Raw genomic sequence first — 17,643 nt, forward strand, 5'->3', positions numbered from 1 at the left:
GCATGGGTACAGCACAGTGTCAGCATGGGTACAGCACAGTGACAGCATAGGTACAGCACAGTGTCAACAAGGGTACAGCACAGTATCAGCATGGGTACAGCACAGTGTCAGCATGGGTTAAGCGTAATCTCAGATTTAGAGAAAGGATTAAACATATTTGGAGAGCAAGGAGAGGCAGTGACCCTGCTGTGTTGTTTTGTGTGCAGATCACTGAGCGTGAGCTGAAGCCAGGGGGCGCTAACATCCCTGTGTCAGAGAAGAACAAGAAGGAGTACATCGAGCGCATGGTGAAGTGGAGGATCGAGAGGGGCGTGGTGCAGCAGACTGAGAGCATGGTCCGTGGCTTCTACGAGGTAACAGCACCCAGCGGAGTGGAGAGAAGCCAGGGAAACAGACATAGTCACACTGCTCTGATACAGGGCCCGTGTTCACACCCTGCTCCAGCGTGTTCCAGTGCTCTCTCTGATTGCCACTCCCTAGAACTACAGATGGCCCCCTCGCTTGCTTACCTGTCATCATGCTGTAATGAAGTCTCCTAGTCTGGCTATTAAGAGGGGGGTCCGGCTAGGGATCGCGACAAGACATCAGCCGGAGGCACTACTGCAGCAGCTTTCTTACAAGACATCAGCCAGAGGCACTACTGCAGCAGCTTTCTTACAAGACATCAGCCAGAGGCACTACTGCAGCAGCTTTCTTACAAGACATCAGCCAGAGGCACTACTGCAGCAGCTTTCTTACAAGACATCAGCCAGAGGCACTACTGCAGCAGCTTTCTTACAAGACATCAGCCAGAGGCACTACTGCAGCAGCTTTCTTACAAGACATCAGCCAGAGGCACTACTGCAGCAGCTTTCTTACAAGACATCAGCCAGAGGCACTACTGCAGCAGCTTTCTTACAAGACATCAGCCAGAGGCACTACTGCAGCAGCTTTCTTACAAGACATCAGCCAGAGGCACTACTGCAGCAGCTTTCTTACAAGACATCAGCCAGAGGCACTACTGCAGCAGCTTTCTTACAAGACATCAGCCAGAGGCACTACTGCAGCAGCTTTCTTACAAGACATCAGCCAGAGGCACTACTGCAGCAGCTTTCTTACAAGACATCAGCCAGAGGCACTACTGCAGCAGCTTTCTTACAAGACATCAGCCAGAGGCACTACTGCAATAGCTTCCTTACTTGTATTTGCAGGTTAAAGCAGGTTCCATTTGGTGTAATACATTATATAATATCATTACTTAATTCCTTCACACATCGCAAAAGATTCCCACTTTCAGAGATCATCTCCTAGGTTACACCCCTAGGGATTGAAGCACGCTGTCTCTCGCTGTTGCTCTCCTTCTCTCTGCTGTGCTTGCTTGCTGTCAGACTGTTCTTAAAAAGGTGGAGCTGAACTACATTAAGACTAATGGGTTGCATTGGTTTTGAAACATTCCCTGATCCTAGAGCTGTGATACATATCCAGTGTGCTCCAGAGCACATTCTGAACCCTCCGTAACACTGTGTGCAAGACACTTTGCTGGAATTGAAGTAGCATTGCTGTGAGGCACAGCACCAAGACCCGAGGAGCATGGTTCGTGATCAGTGTAGTGATGCTGCTCCGCTCTCTCTCGCTCCCTGCAGGTGGTGGATGCCCGGCTGGTGTCAGTGTTCGATGCCCGGGAGCTGGAGCTGGTGATCGCTGGCACAGCGGAGATTGACCTGAGTGACTGGAGGAGCAACACGGAATACAGAGGAGGTACAGACAGGAACCCTCGGCAAACCAGGAGACCAGGGCTAGAGCTGAGGGACTGGGAGGGAGACAGCGTGGTCTAGTGGTTAGAGCTGAGGGACTGGAAGGGAGGCAGTGTGGTCTAGCACAGCAGGTAAATATCTTTCTCTCTACCCCATGTTAATAGAGCTGTGCTTGTCTCTTGTGCAGGTTACCATGACAGCCACATTGTGATCCGGTGGTTCTGGGCAGCAGTGGAGCGGTTCAATAATGAGCAGAGGCTGCGGCTGTTGCAGGTAGGCCAGCTGGAGGAAGGTGCTGTACTGCACTATCTTGTGATCAGAACTCAGCGATGTGCAATGTGCTTTAATATCTCTCTCCTCCCCAGTTTGTGACAGGGACCTCCAGCATCCCCTACGAGGGCTTTGCTTCTCTGCGCGGGAGCAATGGACCCAGGAGGTTCTGTGTGGAGAAGTGGGGCAAGATTACCTCGCTACCCAGGTGAGAGGGAGGGAGAGAGCGCAGAGTGATAGAGGAGCTAAACCTGGTCCTCACATGTGTGTGTGTCAGGAGGAAGTGGGTTCAGGGTGCTGCTGTCTTCACAATTTTAAAGCAAAAGAAAGTTTAATTTCCCTTCTACTGTCACCCTGGTTGGAGTTGTAATAGAATGAGAGTCAATGCAGTGTCTTCACTAAGAGTGAACTGAACTTGTGTGTGTTATCATAGTTTAAATTCCCTCTCCTCTCTCTCTCTGTCCCTCCCTTCCTTCCTCCTCAGAGCTCACACCTGTTTTAACCGGCTGGACCTGCCTCCCTACCCCTCCTTCTCAATGCTGTACGAGAAGATGCTGACTGCGGTGGAGGAAACGAGCACCTTCGGCCTGGAGTGAGACCCTCCCCACCCCACCTCACCTCACCCTGCCTCACACTGCTTGGTACCTAAGGACGCCTGGGGCTCAGCAAGACCCGTCAGAGGAATGGACCTTCATAGAGAGGCGTCTGACAGGCTTCAGTGGAGCAGGGAAGAAAAGGTGGGGGGGGGGGTTTGGATAAACAAAGCCTCACCTCAACTGAGGAGCATAAGCCATTTTAGGAAAATATGGGATTAGGTTGCAGGAGTCAGAATATAGGGTTTTGGATTCAGAAAGGGGGATTGGCTGGAGGGAATTCCCCTAAGTCATTGCTCCCAATACCACTGTTCAGCAAGTTTGCAATACACTGAAGAAAAGACAAGCTGGGATTGGCTAGTACTGAAGGACACTCCTCTCTCCTCAATATCAACCAACTGGGAATCAAAGAACATACACCTCCACCAATCACAGGAGCAATGGAAGAAGGAATATGTATATTTAATGGTAGCTTTATAGTAAAGCTACCATTAACATGGTCGCGGCATATTACTATTTTAATTATTTTTTGTTTTTTAAAAAAATGAAGACTGAGTAATTTCTGTATCTTTGAGCTTTGATACACACACGCACACGCTGGACTGCTACTTGCATATAATCTTAGTACTATTGAATGTGTATCATGAAACAATCCTATATGAATGCTATCTGAAGGAATGATTTTATTTGGTTGATCCCCTTACTGCACTGTATTGTAGAGGCCCCCTCCTCTCTCTCACACTATGGTTTGTAGGTGCATTCGAGGGGAGCTTGCTCTCAGATTGGAGTCCCGAACCGTTTACTCACCACACTTCAGCCCATCGTTTTGGAATCGGACTGACTCAAGGACGACCCTTTGGGATCTTTTACCTTCATTCCAGAGCATCCTTTCTTTTGGACTTTCCTCGATGTATTCCTGTAACAGAGCACCCTCACATGCAGCGCCTTGCTCTTTTAAACAGTGACTGGCAATGCCCAGCAGCAACCCTGGAGGGCAGATCAGAGGGTGAACCCCAAGACTCTGTGCGCTTGTTGCTGCTGCTGAAGATTTCTGGCATCTCTGCACTGGCACACTGCATTTATTGTAGCACTTAGAATGTTATGAATATTAGGGGTGTCCACAGGTTAAGTGGTTTGGAGGAGGGGCTGAATGTTGTGTGTGTGTTTGTGTGTGTGTGTATGCATGCGTGTGTGTGTGTGTGTGTGTATCACTCTACTAAAGTACTGAGGACATTGCATGTATATATACCAGTAAAGTGAGGGCAAAAATGACGTCACTCAGTATTGCTTTGCAGTATGCTTTCTAGGTTGTGTGTGTTTTTTTTTTTTTACTGGATTAAGGAATCATAAATTATACTATACTGTAATGTCTTCACTAACATAGTAAAGTGAACATGTATGCATGCGTGCATGTTGCGTGTGTGTTCGGGTTAGTGATTTGAGTGTTCCTGTATGCACCAGTACACTGCAACTTGCATTGTCTTAATTTTCTGCCTAAACCCCAGCACTGCTGCTGTCTCTTGAGATTATAACAGTCATCGTCATGGCTGCTTCAATGAACAATTGAACATTTGACACTGTAAGAAATATGGCGGTAGTTTTAGACTACAGATGCTGTAGATTCTTCTACTTCAGATTCAGAGCTATGGAACAGGAATTCTGTTGGCAGCTGTGCTCTCTGCTAAAGTGAATTGGTTATGCTGTACAGTTTCCACAGGATTCTGCAGCGTTTAATCCGTTTGAGTGCTGTTTGGGTTCAAGAATGGCTAGTAGGTCTGTACTGGGACACTGACTAGTGTGTCTGTGGTAGGAGGGGATCCAGTCACAGGGTTGGACTGTGAGATTACAGTAAGGGGTGCCAAAGCTAAAGCAAGGACAAACTGGAAACGCAGGGCTGCGATTCTACTGGAGCAAAACACTACGCTGAACTAAGAGAGCCGATTTCACACCTTAAACTGCATGAAGAACAAAAAAAAGAATGAAAGAAATAAAACAAACATTAAAAAACCTTCAGAAAATGAAGTGTTAAAATTCAGTAGCGCATCCTTGGGTATGAGAACCAAGACTACAGTCAGGGTCCTTCCCACTGCCCTCTGGCTGTGTGTGTGCAGGGTTCATGTACGCTGGAGCGGGCTGTGGAGAAACACTCAAGTCTCCTTCGTGGTTTACATGTATACTGCACTGCCCCTGAGCCACAGCAACACGGCATGTGGAGTCATGCTACCCTCACAAGTTTATAAAAGTGTAATATAGCACAGTCAAAGCATGGCAAAGCCCAGAAAAAAGTGGAAAACTATGGGAAACGCATGGTAAAGCACTGGAAAGCCGCAATAAGAGCGTGGTAAACTGTTATAAGGGTAGGGAGGGCAGAAATGTGCTTCATGTCCTAGAAAAGTTATTTTTTGAGGGCTGTGTGGAATTAGAACAAATCCATGAAACAGTGAATCATTTATTTTAATCTGTAAAGAAATGTCCTTTGAAGCCATAATTATTTAATTAGTAACTGTATTTCCAGATTTGCTACTGCACTACCTCTATCTGCACATTTAAAGGGTGCAGAAAAAAAGGTAAAACAGTACATGGGATCATCACATTATCAAGAAAGCTGCAGCTGGTGGCCCCCTCTAGTTGTATAAACTACAGTATATTATAAGCTTATAGTTTTTGTTACAGTCCTCATCATACAGCAGCACACTTGAAATTGGGTGTAATCTAGTTTGGTCTGGAAGGGGGTGACACTGTATCTCAGTGTATCCTAGTGTTGATCAGTATGCTCTCACGTTCAAGCATGATGAATATTCACACGAAGCTCACTGTCGCCCCCTGATTTTTGTTTACTTGTGTGGACATTAATCACTTCAAAGCATGCAGGGGGGGAGGGTGTCCCCTCAAATCCAACTGGAGGACGGGGTCAAAGACACAGGTTGTGGTTTCTGTGTAGTAAGGCATCTGCTATTCAGGTGAGTCATACCAGAGTCAGGATCTCCAATCTTTGATTCAGCCTGGGGTCTTGTGTTATTCCCCCCCCCCCCCTTTTCAGTAAACAATCAGTTTTTTAAAATGATCTTGTTTGAAATCCTGTGTGCTGTGTTGCTTCAGCACTGGGGTGGAGATGTCACTGGTTTCATATATCCATACTATGCAATTTCTCCATGGCATAGCTTGATTGTAAAAGAACAAAGCGCTTTGTGTTGGTTGTGGGCTCTGTGGGGGGTGGATGGAAACCCATTGCAATTGCATAAACCAAGTCTCAGGATGGTAATGCATATGTATACAGTATAAAATCCCTGGATAGTCCATATTACAAGTCTCTCTCACACACTTTACTGTACATAATTACTCAGATTCTCAAACTACTACCTCCCAGTCTTAAAATTGAGAAGGATAAGAAGGTTCCCCTGCCCCAGTACTGTGCCCCCATCACTAACCTCTACTCCCTCCCAGTCCTTCATCTGTAACCACATGACTAGACCACACTGCCTCCCTCCTAGTCCCTCATCTCTTATCACTAGATCACACTCCCTTCTAGTTGCTCATCTCTGACCACTAGACCATACTTCTATCCACACTCCCTCCCACCCATGCACCCAATCAATGGTGTGGCCAGGATTTTGTTTCAGGGATGGATGGAGATTGGATGATGGCTAATAACACTGGCATAGAAAAGATTTGGTCCCAAGGGGACTGGAAGTGAATCACCAGGATTTTGTTTGGGGGGGGGTCAAATCCCTAAAACCACCCCCTAGCTGCACCCAGTCCCTCAGCTCTAACCACTAGACTACACTGCTGTCCTCCCAGTCCCTCAGCTCCAACCACTAAACCACTCTGCCTCCCTCTCCTCTTTACACAATTGTATGGGTTGTGGCAGCTGCTGTATTGACTGTTCTATAACCAATGCTGCAACTGAGTCAATGAGCAGGCATGAGCTGGTTCAGGACTCAGGGTCGACCCCCCCTCCCCCCATCTCATTGTGCTCCTTTAAAGAATGTTGTAAAGAGTGCAGTAACCATCATGTTCAGGGTACAGTGAGGTTTGTATTCATGTTGCTATTGCTCTGCCCGATAGACACTTTTTTTGCTCCCTGGAGAACAACATGACTGAATTAATTAGAATTCATAAGCAATATGTTAGTGGACCTGGTGTACAGAGCAGACACACTAATAAAATCACCTTTTCTACTGTCAACGCAGCAGCTGTCTCTGTGATCCTTGTTCTTCTCATTGACTGCTGTTTTAGCTCGGAATGGGCTCTGGTGGACACTGCTGCCAGACACACCCACACTGAAAGCAGCTCATCAGATTGTGGATTGTGATGAAACGTGCCTCTGGTCATATGCAGTTGCACACTCTGTGGGTGTATGCAGGTAATATTGACTTGCTTTTTTGTGGTACTGCTGCTGCCATCTGTGGTGTGTTGAAATACACAGGCCCCTCTGGGTTCACAGTGCTTTAAAGAGTGCAGTTTTGTATTGCACACAGTTTAGTGTTCATGAAAATCTTCAGTACTGCCCAGGCTTCTTTAATTAACAACAGACTTCCTGTCTGGCACGTGTTTGTAGCTGAGTCAGATTCAAGGCCACTGCCACTGTAACAAGCAGTTTCCCCAGTGAAAGACAGACACTCCCTGCAATCTGTAGATTTAAAAAAAACAAAAAAAAAACAAACACCCACTACAGATTACTATTCTATAGATCTGTAAACTTTACATTTTCTGTAAATATCTATACGTTTGTTTGTAGAGGATTATTTTTGCTATTGCACACCTCCAAGCCTGGGAAATGTGCTGATCTCATGATGAAGAAGTTGCATTTCTGGCCAAACAGTGTTACTAATAAGCACAATGAAGAACCTATTTTAGGCCACAACAGGCCAGGCAATAGTGATATTTCTCACTCCAACAGAGGTGGTAAGGCACTTTTTCCAGGACCTTGTGTACTTTAGGAATGGAACCCACATGTGTTTTCTTTCTAGGTGAATTTATAGCTCCGTAATCAATCCGCTCACCACACTTAGAAGTAAACTACAGTTCTGTATCATTCCTCCAATACACCCGCTATGGGCCTTGGCCGCTAGGTGGCGTTTGTCTTCTCTCTGCACAGCAGATGAGAAAAACACTCATTAAAGCAAAATTAGAACAAACATATCCAACGTTATTTACTGGTATTTTATTCTTTAAAAAAATTTACAAACTAACAAGCAAAAAAAACAACATCGATGATTTACTACAAAAATGTATCTAAAAGTAGAGTAGTGAGAAGAGGAGTTGGTTACAAAAAGTGTTTTTTTTTTTATGTGATTAATATAAAAAGTGAGAAAATACAGTCAAATAAATATATTTGCACTATACTTACAGTAAAACTTGTGTGAAACAGCGATAGCGCTATGGAAGACGGAGTACAGAATCGCAAGGGAAACCCCGACCCCGTCCAGTGCCTGCTGCGATTGGTGGATCTGAAAAGACTGACGTAATTCTGGCAGCCGAGCTCGGTTTTCAAACAAAAACCTCCATCTGTGTCGGCCGGGTGACAGGGCAGCGGTGACTTGTGTGATAATAATAATAATAATAATAATAATAATAATAATAATAATAATAATAATAATAATAATTAAAAAAAAGAAAACAAACACCGTTTGGACGTCTTCGCCCTTGGAAGGGACAATAAAAAAAGACAAACAATTTTGGATAAAGCCAGAAAGCTGAAAGACAGATACCTCTTTTCCCCCCAGGAAAGTTTGACACGACAGCGCTCGCTTTACGCCGGGCTGTGAGAGTCTGAACTGTGCTGCGTGACGGACTGATTCATGAGGAATGTACACTTTTTGTCAAGGAGAATTTGTTTGCCATGCCAGTCCTGGTGTTACGAGAAGTGATCTTTGATGGGACTTGGCTGGACTTTTCTTCAAGTTATTAACAACAACAATAACAGGCAACGGCATACACAGTTTACAATATTATTATAATACGATACATCGATTTTTAGAAACGAGTTATTAAATTAAAGACAGTGACTGGGAGCTGCTGTGGAAAGACAGGCTGTATTATTATTACTGATGCGATAGATCACTGCTGAACTGCTCATTGCTCCTAGATTTGGACTGGACTATTATTATTATTATTATTATTATTATTATTATTATTATTATTATTATATTATTTATTATTATTATACTGTGCTAATGATGTCTAGGAAGAGGTCGGAGAGTAAGTCTTCTCCGCCTGGACTGTTCACTGAAATTCAGACCCCGATCAGGACGGATGGTTTGGATAATCATTACCACATCACCTCAGACGAACTTGGCAGGTAATATAACCCTAAACACCGTCCCTTTGCTTAAATCCCTATCTTCCGTCAACCCTATCTACTTTCTTTGTTGTCATTCCTTTTTCTCTCTTATAAAAGTTGTGCAGTACCTTGCTTTTCTCCAGTTCTGCTATGCATTTACCGTAGATAAGCGCTTTATTTATTTTATTTATTTATTTATTTATGTATGTATGTATGTATGTATGTATGTGTATGCTTTACCATGCCTCACGGAGCCTGTGTTTAGTCAAGCTTTATAATGCTTTACTTTTTTCTATGGGGAATGTTTACTAGAGTCTCATATTTAAATATATAGGAATACTGAAGAAGATACGCCTTTTATTGCATCCTAAAAATGTGTTCTCAGTGAATTAGCCTTCCTGGCTGACTGTTGACTAGACAGTTTCTGAGTGTACCCTCACGTGACTTCTGCTTCATTTGAAACCAGGCCGGTTGGCCTTCTAGTTCGTTTATATATCCTTTATAGCCTAAAGCATCTGCTACTCCTGTCCTTTAGAAACGACTTCTCCTTCTAGAGGCACCAGCAGTTTGCTTTAATCGATTAAATTGAAAATAAGCAAAAACGGTTTCATATAATGTAACATACATTTTAAAAAGCATACCGCCATAAATCACTTAGTCATAAAATTCAATATGGAGGTGTTCTTGCACTGTGAGCAGTAGTTTCCCAAAGACTGGCAAACCCCTTCGAGCTGTTCTGAAACTCCCATACTAAAACCATCACTGGGAAACTTATGATAATTTCATAAACTTTTATAATACCAGGAAATACCAGTCACCTCTTTTACAGAACACTCCTACCAACGCCACTGAATATTATTAACTCTCTTTCTCTCTGTTCTTAGCAATGTCTAAAATGACAAAGTGTTTTTGTAGTAATTGTGCTTGAGTGTTTTAATCTCTCTATATACACCAGTTTATAAGGACTGCATGAACCTTTTCCACCTTTAGAATTGCTCCTAAGGTTTTAAACTATTGTCAAAGGTACAAATATAGAGCTTGGCTGTAGTGTGTACTGTACACCAGGGTGTGTGCAGAACAGAGTACCGTTATTTATTCAATATGTATGTTTCAATAGTCAATATTTAGTCAGTCTTTTCCATGTCGACATGAATGCTGAGCACATCCACAGTACTGCTGTAGTGAGTGCATCATGAAAAAGTAACAGCTCTGCAAATGTGTGAACATGTTTAACCCTAAAGTTTAGAAACTCCAGTGGAATTTGACAGCTCTATATATAGTTATGAGAAGGTGGCAGCTAAGTGTTGAGGTTTGAGGAGCACTCTGAGGAGTAGATTTTCTGTTGCCATGGCTACCCTCTAAATACTCCAGATTCCTGCATCTGCCGACTCATTGTGCAGGAGTATGATTTAGTGGGTTTGCCTGCCACTTACAGTACTTTCTCCCCCACATAAAACAATGTAAAACAGGACCTTTCCCATCAACTTACACCACATCTTATCAGCAGCTTTGGGAGCAATATGTCTCTTGATGGACATGCAGGTCACATTGCGATATGTAGATAGAATCATGCTACAGGAGATGGTCTAAATGGGAAGTTTAGATTAGTATCTTTTTATCTTGAAACTTTTCAATCCAGGGTTAAAACACACCAACAGTACAACTGCTGGAGAAGTAAGACAGCAATATGGAAAAATATATAGGGCTGCATCATAAGACACTGAACTTGAGGCTCTGAAACTAAGGGTAGAGCGCATTCAGGAATTTAGAGCTGAGCGGACAGATGTGGATTCATTTTACTGACGTCTAGAATTTTCCCCTCAGTGAAAGTGATGAGACCGTTGTTTTGCAATGCTAAAGGAAGGGCAGGTATACTGTGAAGGTGAATTCAGAGTCTGCTGGAATGTTTGCAGTGCTGCTGTGCAAAGCCCCGCCTAACTGACAGGAAGAAACCATTTCTCAAGAGGTTCTATGTGCTTCTGTGAAAATGCTGAGTTCTGTTGTCTAATGTTATCTCGGCTATTTGAGAAACATTCAACGGTCACACAATTCAAGTGTGCAGTTCTGCTGTACAGTAGAATTGTGCTACAGGTTGTTGCTGTATTGCTGTGTTTTAATAAATAAATAATGCATTGTACGTTAGTGAAGTATTTGCGGGCTGACATTGTGGAACATTTACAATTTAAATTGCTCTCAAGGAACAGAGTGAACTGACTGGGTCACGCTGACTGCAGTTGTGTATATTATTAGGGTTTATATGGGTTGATGTAACCCCACACATTAGTGTATATTGTTCCTGATGCAGGATGTGTGAATGAGGGGCTTGAATCAGTAACACTTTGTTTTTAGTCATCTCTAGTAGCAGGAGGAAGGAAATGAGTGCATGTTTAAATAGTGTGGCGGAGAAACAGGAACAGCTGGCTTCAGGGTTCCTCTTTCATTGTTTCTGTAGCTTTCTGTTCTTCTGAGCTTGGTGGTATAACTGAGCGCATTGGCCAAGGGGAAGCAGTGACTTCCACTCAATAGGAAAGGTATTTACTGTAGTTTAAAGACAAGCCTAGTATTGAGACTACCCCCTTGGAGAAAAAAACAAAAGAGAAACGCTTGCACTATTAAGTGTTGCTGGAATGCAGTCTCTGTTTTCTAACCTGGAAGCGATCCATTATGATGACCCTATTGAATTCCTTTTAAAGATGTGTTTAAATAGCGTCTGCATTTTAGCTCCATCATAGTTCATCAAACTGATAGAGTTTGCATGTTGGTCATCATGAATACAGTCTGCACAGTCATCATGAATACAGTCGGCAGACTTAAGAGCTGTAGATAATTGCTTGTGATGGTTTGTTTGTTTCTGACCACAATGCTGCGGCAGAAAAAGAAACAGGAACAAACACATGTTGCAAAACCTGTTTATGGCACTTCGTGTTCAAGCGCCACCACTTGGCTAATTAGAAGCTGTTCTTATTGCTCTTTATAGGCAGGGGGTATTAAGGATAGATCCAGTTGCCACATCTCGCCAAAAAATATGATCCAGGATGTCTTATTGAAGAATGGGAAACTGTCACAGTCTGTTTGTTAAGGTTAATTCCTTTTTTTTTCTTTTTTTTAACTGGATTCAGAGCCTCATTGCTGTTTTTGAGATGACTTATCGAGTGACTAGTAATAATTACAATTATAATTATAGTATTTAATGGTAGCAATTGCTGTTGTCAATCGGGTTCTGAACAATCAATGCGTCTAAACCTGTGTGCACTTAAACCTAACTCAGTTATAGCTCCTTACTGGTTTACATGCAGGAAATCAAGCAATCGATTCCCAAAGCCGGTCTCAACAGGCTGCTTCAATCCGATTAGTTATTGTGCATTTAAATAATAGGCATCTTATGAATCAGAAATGATCTCTCTCTCTTTCTCTGTGTCTCAGGGGTAAATTTGCCGTGGTTAAGAAGTGTGTTGAGAAGTCCACGGGGAAGGAGTATGCTGCCAAGTTCCTGAAGAAGCGTCGGAGAGGCCGTGACTGCAGAGTGGAGATCGTGCACGAGGTGGCGGTTCTAGAATCAGCGCGGTGGAATTCACGCGTGGTCAACCTGCACGAGGTGTACGAAACAGAGCATGAGATCGTCCTGGTCCTGGAGTAGTGAGTACTGGGGCTGCTTGGGTTTAAACAGTGCATACTTCAAAACTAGAACAGCAAACCTGATCAAAACTGGTCAAAAATATGATACCAGAAGATGATTGGCATGAGAAGTACTCAGTTACATCTTAATTGATTGTTCAGCGTACTGGACGAAATGCAACAAGGGGTTAAGCCTGGATCATTCTAGACTGCCATTCCATGTTCCGCAGTCTGTTTCCCTGGTAATCTGAAGGTGACACTTGGGTGTCATTCCTCAATATTGTGTGTTTGTCTACATTCTTGCATACAGGCAGGGGTGGGGCTCTTAGTTTGTATGTTTTTTTCTCTTTTTTCCTCTCCGTTTCTAAGTGAGCTCATGGCTGTCAGTATGAGTAAGAAACAAGCCCCCTCACTCACGCACAACCCCAGCAGGATTTACAGCGTTTGATCATTTTAAAACACCCTGTTGAACTTTAAGCCTGTCCTTCAGCATTGTTCCTCCTTGTGCTAAAACAAAGAGCAACTGAATGTAAAAGTGTGCAAGGAGGGTAAAGCACCAGTCACTACAAGGAAGTTGGAATGTAGTGTTTCTTCTGCTAATCCTCAAATACCAACACCGCACTCCAAATATAGGCATGTGCACTATAAATATTCACACTTGTACAGGTTGCTGTTAGCTGTGGTGTCTCTTTGTGTTGAGACATGGTACACATTAGCTGCTTGTCCAGTCTGGTGCAAAGGTGTCAAATACCTGTTGCATGCCCACATCCTCATCTAAATGTGTCAGTATAGCAGAGCTCTGTCTCCTGGTGCCACAGGCATCTCAGCTGCGTGATGTTTTTCTTTTGTTGGGTTTGTTGCTACACAGGCAATGGGCGAGGCCCTGTGGATAGAACCAGCACAATCTTGTCCTGCATTACCTAATCTAATGACATTGACACAGAGGTTGTGAAAGGAGGCTTTTACCTGATAAGGAGTCTGTTTACTCTCACTAGCAACATTGTAATAATGCTGGAACTTCATGAAAGCTGTGAGTAGAAGTGTTGAAATCCGAGTACAAGGAACACCTTTCTTGTGGGGAAACTAGTTGTTTTTAGCAATTATCACTTAGTAGCTGAACTCTAGCTTCTGCACCTTTACAGTCCTGCTTTGTGGTGTCGGTCCTCATGCCCTTCATGCTGTGTGTTTCAGTGCGGCGGGGGGCGAGATCTTTGATCACTGTGCTTCGGAGGAGACGCTGACAGAGAGTCAGATCACCCGGCTCCTCAGACAGACCCTGGAGGGAGTGCACCTGCTGCATCAGATCAACCTGGTGCACCTCGACCTCAAGGTGACACAGCCTGATGAGATGCTAGCTTAGTGCGTGATTGTAGTGTGGGGATGAGTAGACAAAAGAAATGTGTTGGGGGGGGAGTATCATGTTTGTTTGTAATCGTGCATATAACAGAATTTAGAAACTGATTTGCAGAGGAATTGATTTCTGATACCTTCGTTTTTAATGATTCTTCTTTCTACTAACTGGCCGGTATCACATTATCTACAGGCTTCTGACTGGTTTTGCTTTTTTTTGGTCAAAATGTGTTTACCTTTTATGGGTAACCCCTTACCCCTTCCCCTCACCCCTGTGTGTCCTGCAGCCTCAGAACATCCTGCTGACCAGCCTGTCTCCCCTGGGGGACATTAAGATCGTGGACTTCGGCCTGTCGAGGAGGCTGGGGGCAGGCGTTGAGCTGCGTGAGATCATGGGGACCCCGGAGTATGTGGGTAAGAGAGCGAGAGAGAGGAGCCGGATTGAACTCAAACAGGCTTCACTATCTGAACAGTGAAAACCATTCTTCCACTGCTCTTCCACATGGGCTCACAGTTAAGCCTGGTTCATGCGTCAGTCTACTTCAATACTGTCAGATTTATTAGACGCAGATTAAGAGGAAATGTTTCGGAGAGCCCGATTTAAGTGAAGGTATCTAGTCGGTCTCCTGGAGGTTGTAAGATTGAAGTGTGAACCATCCTTACAGCAGCTGGTGTAACGTTTGCACCACTTTCTCTTTTCTAAATGAAAGTGGAGGCTTGCTGCTGCACGAGTCTGGAGAGTGAGCAGCAGACTCATGTTATGAAGCACACATGGAAAGGGATGCGCTCCCCACAGATATTTCCTGAGGAAACCCTGTCCACTGGCTTGTTTATTCAATGGTTAATTTATCTAGTGGTTTAAACAACAGGAACAAAACATTTTAAGAGTTTATTTCCATATTAGAAAAATATCTATGAATACAGTACCTCTGTGTGTTTACAATCATTTTAGCTGCAGTGCTGATTTAGAAGGAATGAGTAATTTCACATGTGGAGACCTTTACTGCACATATTAAACCCCAGACTAGAATTTCCACTGCAGTAAAATTGCCTATGCCACACATTTTCTACGGAGTGCATATAAACGTGTTCTTGGAATTACCTAATGCAGAAAGAAACCAATTTGCAAAGCTTAATACTTAGCTTAGTCTTAATACAGCATCCACTTACAGAATCATAATGAATTTCTATTTCTTTTCAGCGCCAGAAATACTGAACTATGAACCCATAACAACAGCAACAGACATGTGGTAAGTCATTCCACTCTGCGTGTTAAACACGTGTATACCAACTTATACATTGCCCAGTGATAGTAGTAAATGTTTTTTAGTAATTTAAGTCTTAACTACTTACCATGACAAGGTATAATGGGGTATGGTTAGAGTACTGGGCTGCAGTGTGGAGGGCAGTAGGATTGAGTAGCTCAGTGGTTAGAGTACTGGGCTGCAGTGAGTTTGAGTAGTGAACCACATTATATCCAGGTTGTCAGACTGCAGATTGCTCTATAGTCTTGTTTGTTCTGTGCAGGAGTGTGGGGGTGATCGCGTACATGCTGGTGACAGGTGAATCTCCGTTCGCGGGAGACGACAAGCAAGAGACCTACCTGAACGTGTCACAGGTCAACGTGGACTACTGCAAAGAGGCCTTCGATGACGTGTCAGAGCTAGCTGTCGACTTCATCAGGAAGCTGCTTGTCAAATCGGCAGAGTGAGTACTCACACACACGCACACACAGACTGCCATTCCTGACACAACATAGAGAGAAAACGCACAACTGAGCTCATAATAAAACCTGCACTGCTGTGGGAGTCTTCTTTCCATTCCTGTGTGGGGTCTCAGCATACTTGACAAGAATAATACGTCTTTGTTCTAACACAGAAGACATTTTGTCTGTTAAGTTTTGTGAATGGGGCTCACTGTGTATTTAAGAATTGCATGACAAATGTTCAAACCCAACCTTGAACAGTCTGTAGTGTAAATCAGCAATAAGAATGTTATTATTTTACCTTTCTAGTATTATATGAGGAATAATGTACACCCAACTGTACTATATGTGTTATAATAAGATTTCATATTTATACAACCATGTTTCTAAATGTTCATGGTAAAAATTAAAAACTACATAAATGTTCAGATATAGTAAAGTACCTATCAGAGTCTATATATAAAAGTACCTATCCAAATATATATATATATATATATATATATATATATATATATATATATATATATATATATATAAAAGCACACACACACACAATTACACACTGATGAGTCAGTACTTCTGTCAAGGAAGCTTGATTTGAATAGGAGAAACTGCATAGTCATTAGGGAACATCTTGTATTGCTCACTTAGCTTTCTAGGTGACTAAACTGTACTAGTACAGTACAATAGAATGAATTGCCATATGATATAAAATAGGATAGTTAGTCAAAAATGTAATTGGTCTTGGCTGTTGTGCTTTTTTTATGTCTTGGAATAATACATGTGTGAGGATTCACTTGAAAAGTGCTGTTCTCCAGTGTGTGGTAATAGGACTCCCATTACATAGCAGCTTAACCCATTCCAGCTGACCAGATCTGTTTTTGCTCAGTGGCGTGTAGGACAGAGAAATCAGCTGCTGGCTGGAAACTTGAATACAATCCTAGTCTGTCAAAGCTCTACCATCTTAATGACAGAGAAAAACAAGTTTCCTGTTTCAGAAATATCCAGTAATTAAAAACAGCAGACTGGCATATTCTAGGAAGGGTTTTTGTTACTGTTCTGAAACATGTTTGTTTCCAGGGACCGGCCGAGTGCAGCTGACTGCCTCTCTCACCCGTGGCTGTGGCAGGGGGCTTGGGGCGCGGACAGTGACCCACCACTCAGCCAACCCTCCAGGGAGAAAAGCGCAGGCAAGTGGGGCCCACCTATCCCCCTAGGAAACCCTGAGGACAAAGAGAACATCCTGGAGGAGTCCCCCTCCCTCCCCAAGAGGTTCCGCTTCGACGACTCACTGGCATGACAGAGCGTGCTCTGAGTCTGTGTGTCTGTGTTTGCGTGTCTGTCTGTGGGGTATTGAAGGTACAAGATGCAGGATTATGTTCCACCTCAAATTCTCATACCCTCAATACCCTCCAATCTGTGTGTGTATATATAAACCACCCCTTGTAGCGCTGCTTTATAGGTATTTGGGCTGAGCCCATTTCTATGTTTTCAAATGTGGATTGTGAAACTTTTTTTTGGCAAAATTTTACTTTCATCAGGTTTCATCCTGTTTCAGTGGTTCAGGATGTTCTACAGTAAATGGCCCTATATATGTGTACGTGCATCTGTGTATGTGTGTGTGCTTGTAGTTTTATGTCTTGAATTAGTAATCCTGTGGTTTGTGTTGCACTTTGGATTGAAGAAGTTTAGGCATGGCACTGCTGTAAGATTGCACTTTGAAAACTGGGATTTTTTCTGGCATGTGGCACTGGGTGTGTTTCTGTACACAGTGTAACTGTATCTATATCTACATATCATAATGCCAGTCAATACTGAAGTATTTAACACCACTCATTGTGCTACAGCCATTTCTGTTAATGAGTATCACCTATAGCTCTCTATTCTGCATTTGTAGGGCAGATATTAGATTAATGAATCAAAATTGTGATCATTTCTTTGAGTGCTGTATAATAGTTATTCATTTTTTTATGCATGAACATTCCTCTGTTGAGATATTTACTGATGGCACTTTGAGGATTTACTATTTTAATTTTCACAGACACCTAGAGTGACCTTGGCCTTCTAACACTGTAAAACTATCATGTGCTTCCC

General features: G+C 43.2%; 2 protein-coding genes and 1 long non-coding RNA gene across 8 annotated transcripts in view; 2 read left to right on the forward strand and 1 right to left on the reverse strand.

Annotated features, from left to right (window-relative positions):
* The window catches only part of LOC121322422 (E3 ubiquitin-protein ligase HECW2-like), a 52,161-nt gene extending 45,380 nt beyond the window's left edge, over window positions 1-6,781 (forward strand). For all 5 annotated transcript variants that reach the window (XM_041262353.1, XM_041262355.1, XM_041262356.1 and 2 more), the window contains 5 exons: window positions 207-353; window positions 1,623-1,737; window positions 1,921-2,006; window positions 2,099-2,211; window positions 2,488-6,781. In XM_041262353.1, the coding sequence (XP_041118287.1) occupies window positions 207-353; window positions 1,623-1,737; window positions 1,921-2,006; window positions 2,099-2,211; window positions 2,488-2,599 (573 nt within the window). In that variant the 3' untranslated portion in view covers window positions 2,600-6,781. The remainder of the gene's footprint in view (window positions 1-206; window positions 354-1,622; window positions 1,738-1,920; window positions 2,007-2,098; window positions 2,212-2,487) is intronic.
* A 77-nt stretch (window positions 6,782-6,858) lies between these two features.
* Window positions 6,859-8,055, reverse strand: LOC121322429. Its single transcript, XR_005951033.1, has 3 exons — window positions 7,947-8,055; window positions 7,600-7,686; window positions 6,859-7,226 (listed from the first exon to the last, which is right to left on the reverse strand). It is a non-coding gene; the product is annotated as an uncharacterized LOC121322429 (long non-coding RNA).
* Window positions 8,056-8,204: 149 nt separating this feature from the next.
* On the forward strand, window positions 8,205-17,513 carry LOC121322425 (serine/threonine-protein kinase 17B-like). 2 transcript variants are annotated; one of them, XM_041262362.1, is made up of 8 exons: window positions 8,205-8,708; window positions 8,751-8,897; window positions 12,303-12,515; window positions 13,686-13,824; window positions 14,132-14,258; window positions 15,046-15,094; window positions 15,372-15,551; window positions 16,630-17,513. In XM_041262362.1, exons 2-8 carry the CDS (start codon window positions 8,773-8,775, stop codon window positions 16,847-16,849), a joined length of 1,053 nt encoding a protein of 350 aa, XP_041118296.1. In that variant the 5' UTR covers window positions 8,205-8,708; window positions 8,751-8,772; the 3' UTR covers window positions 16,850-17,513. The 2 variants fall into 2 exon arrangements, with proteins under 2 accessions (XP_041118296.1, XP_041118295.1); XM_041262361.1 differs by having other exon boundaries at window positions 8,205-8,897.
* The last annotated feature ends 130 nt before the right edge of the window (window positions 17,514-17,643 follow it).

This window comes from Polyodon spathula, chromosome 10 (genome assembly GCF_017654505.1).
Source record: "Polyodon spathula isolate WHYD16114869_AA chromosome 10, ASM1765450v1, whole genome shotgun sequence".
In the NCBI taxonomy this organism is placed as follows: domain Eukaryota; kingdom Metazoa; phylum Chordata; class Actinopteri; order Acipenseriformes; family Polyodontidae; genus Polyodon; species Polyodon spathula.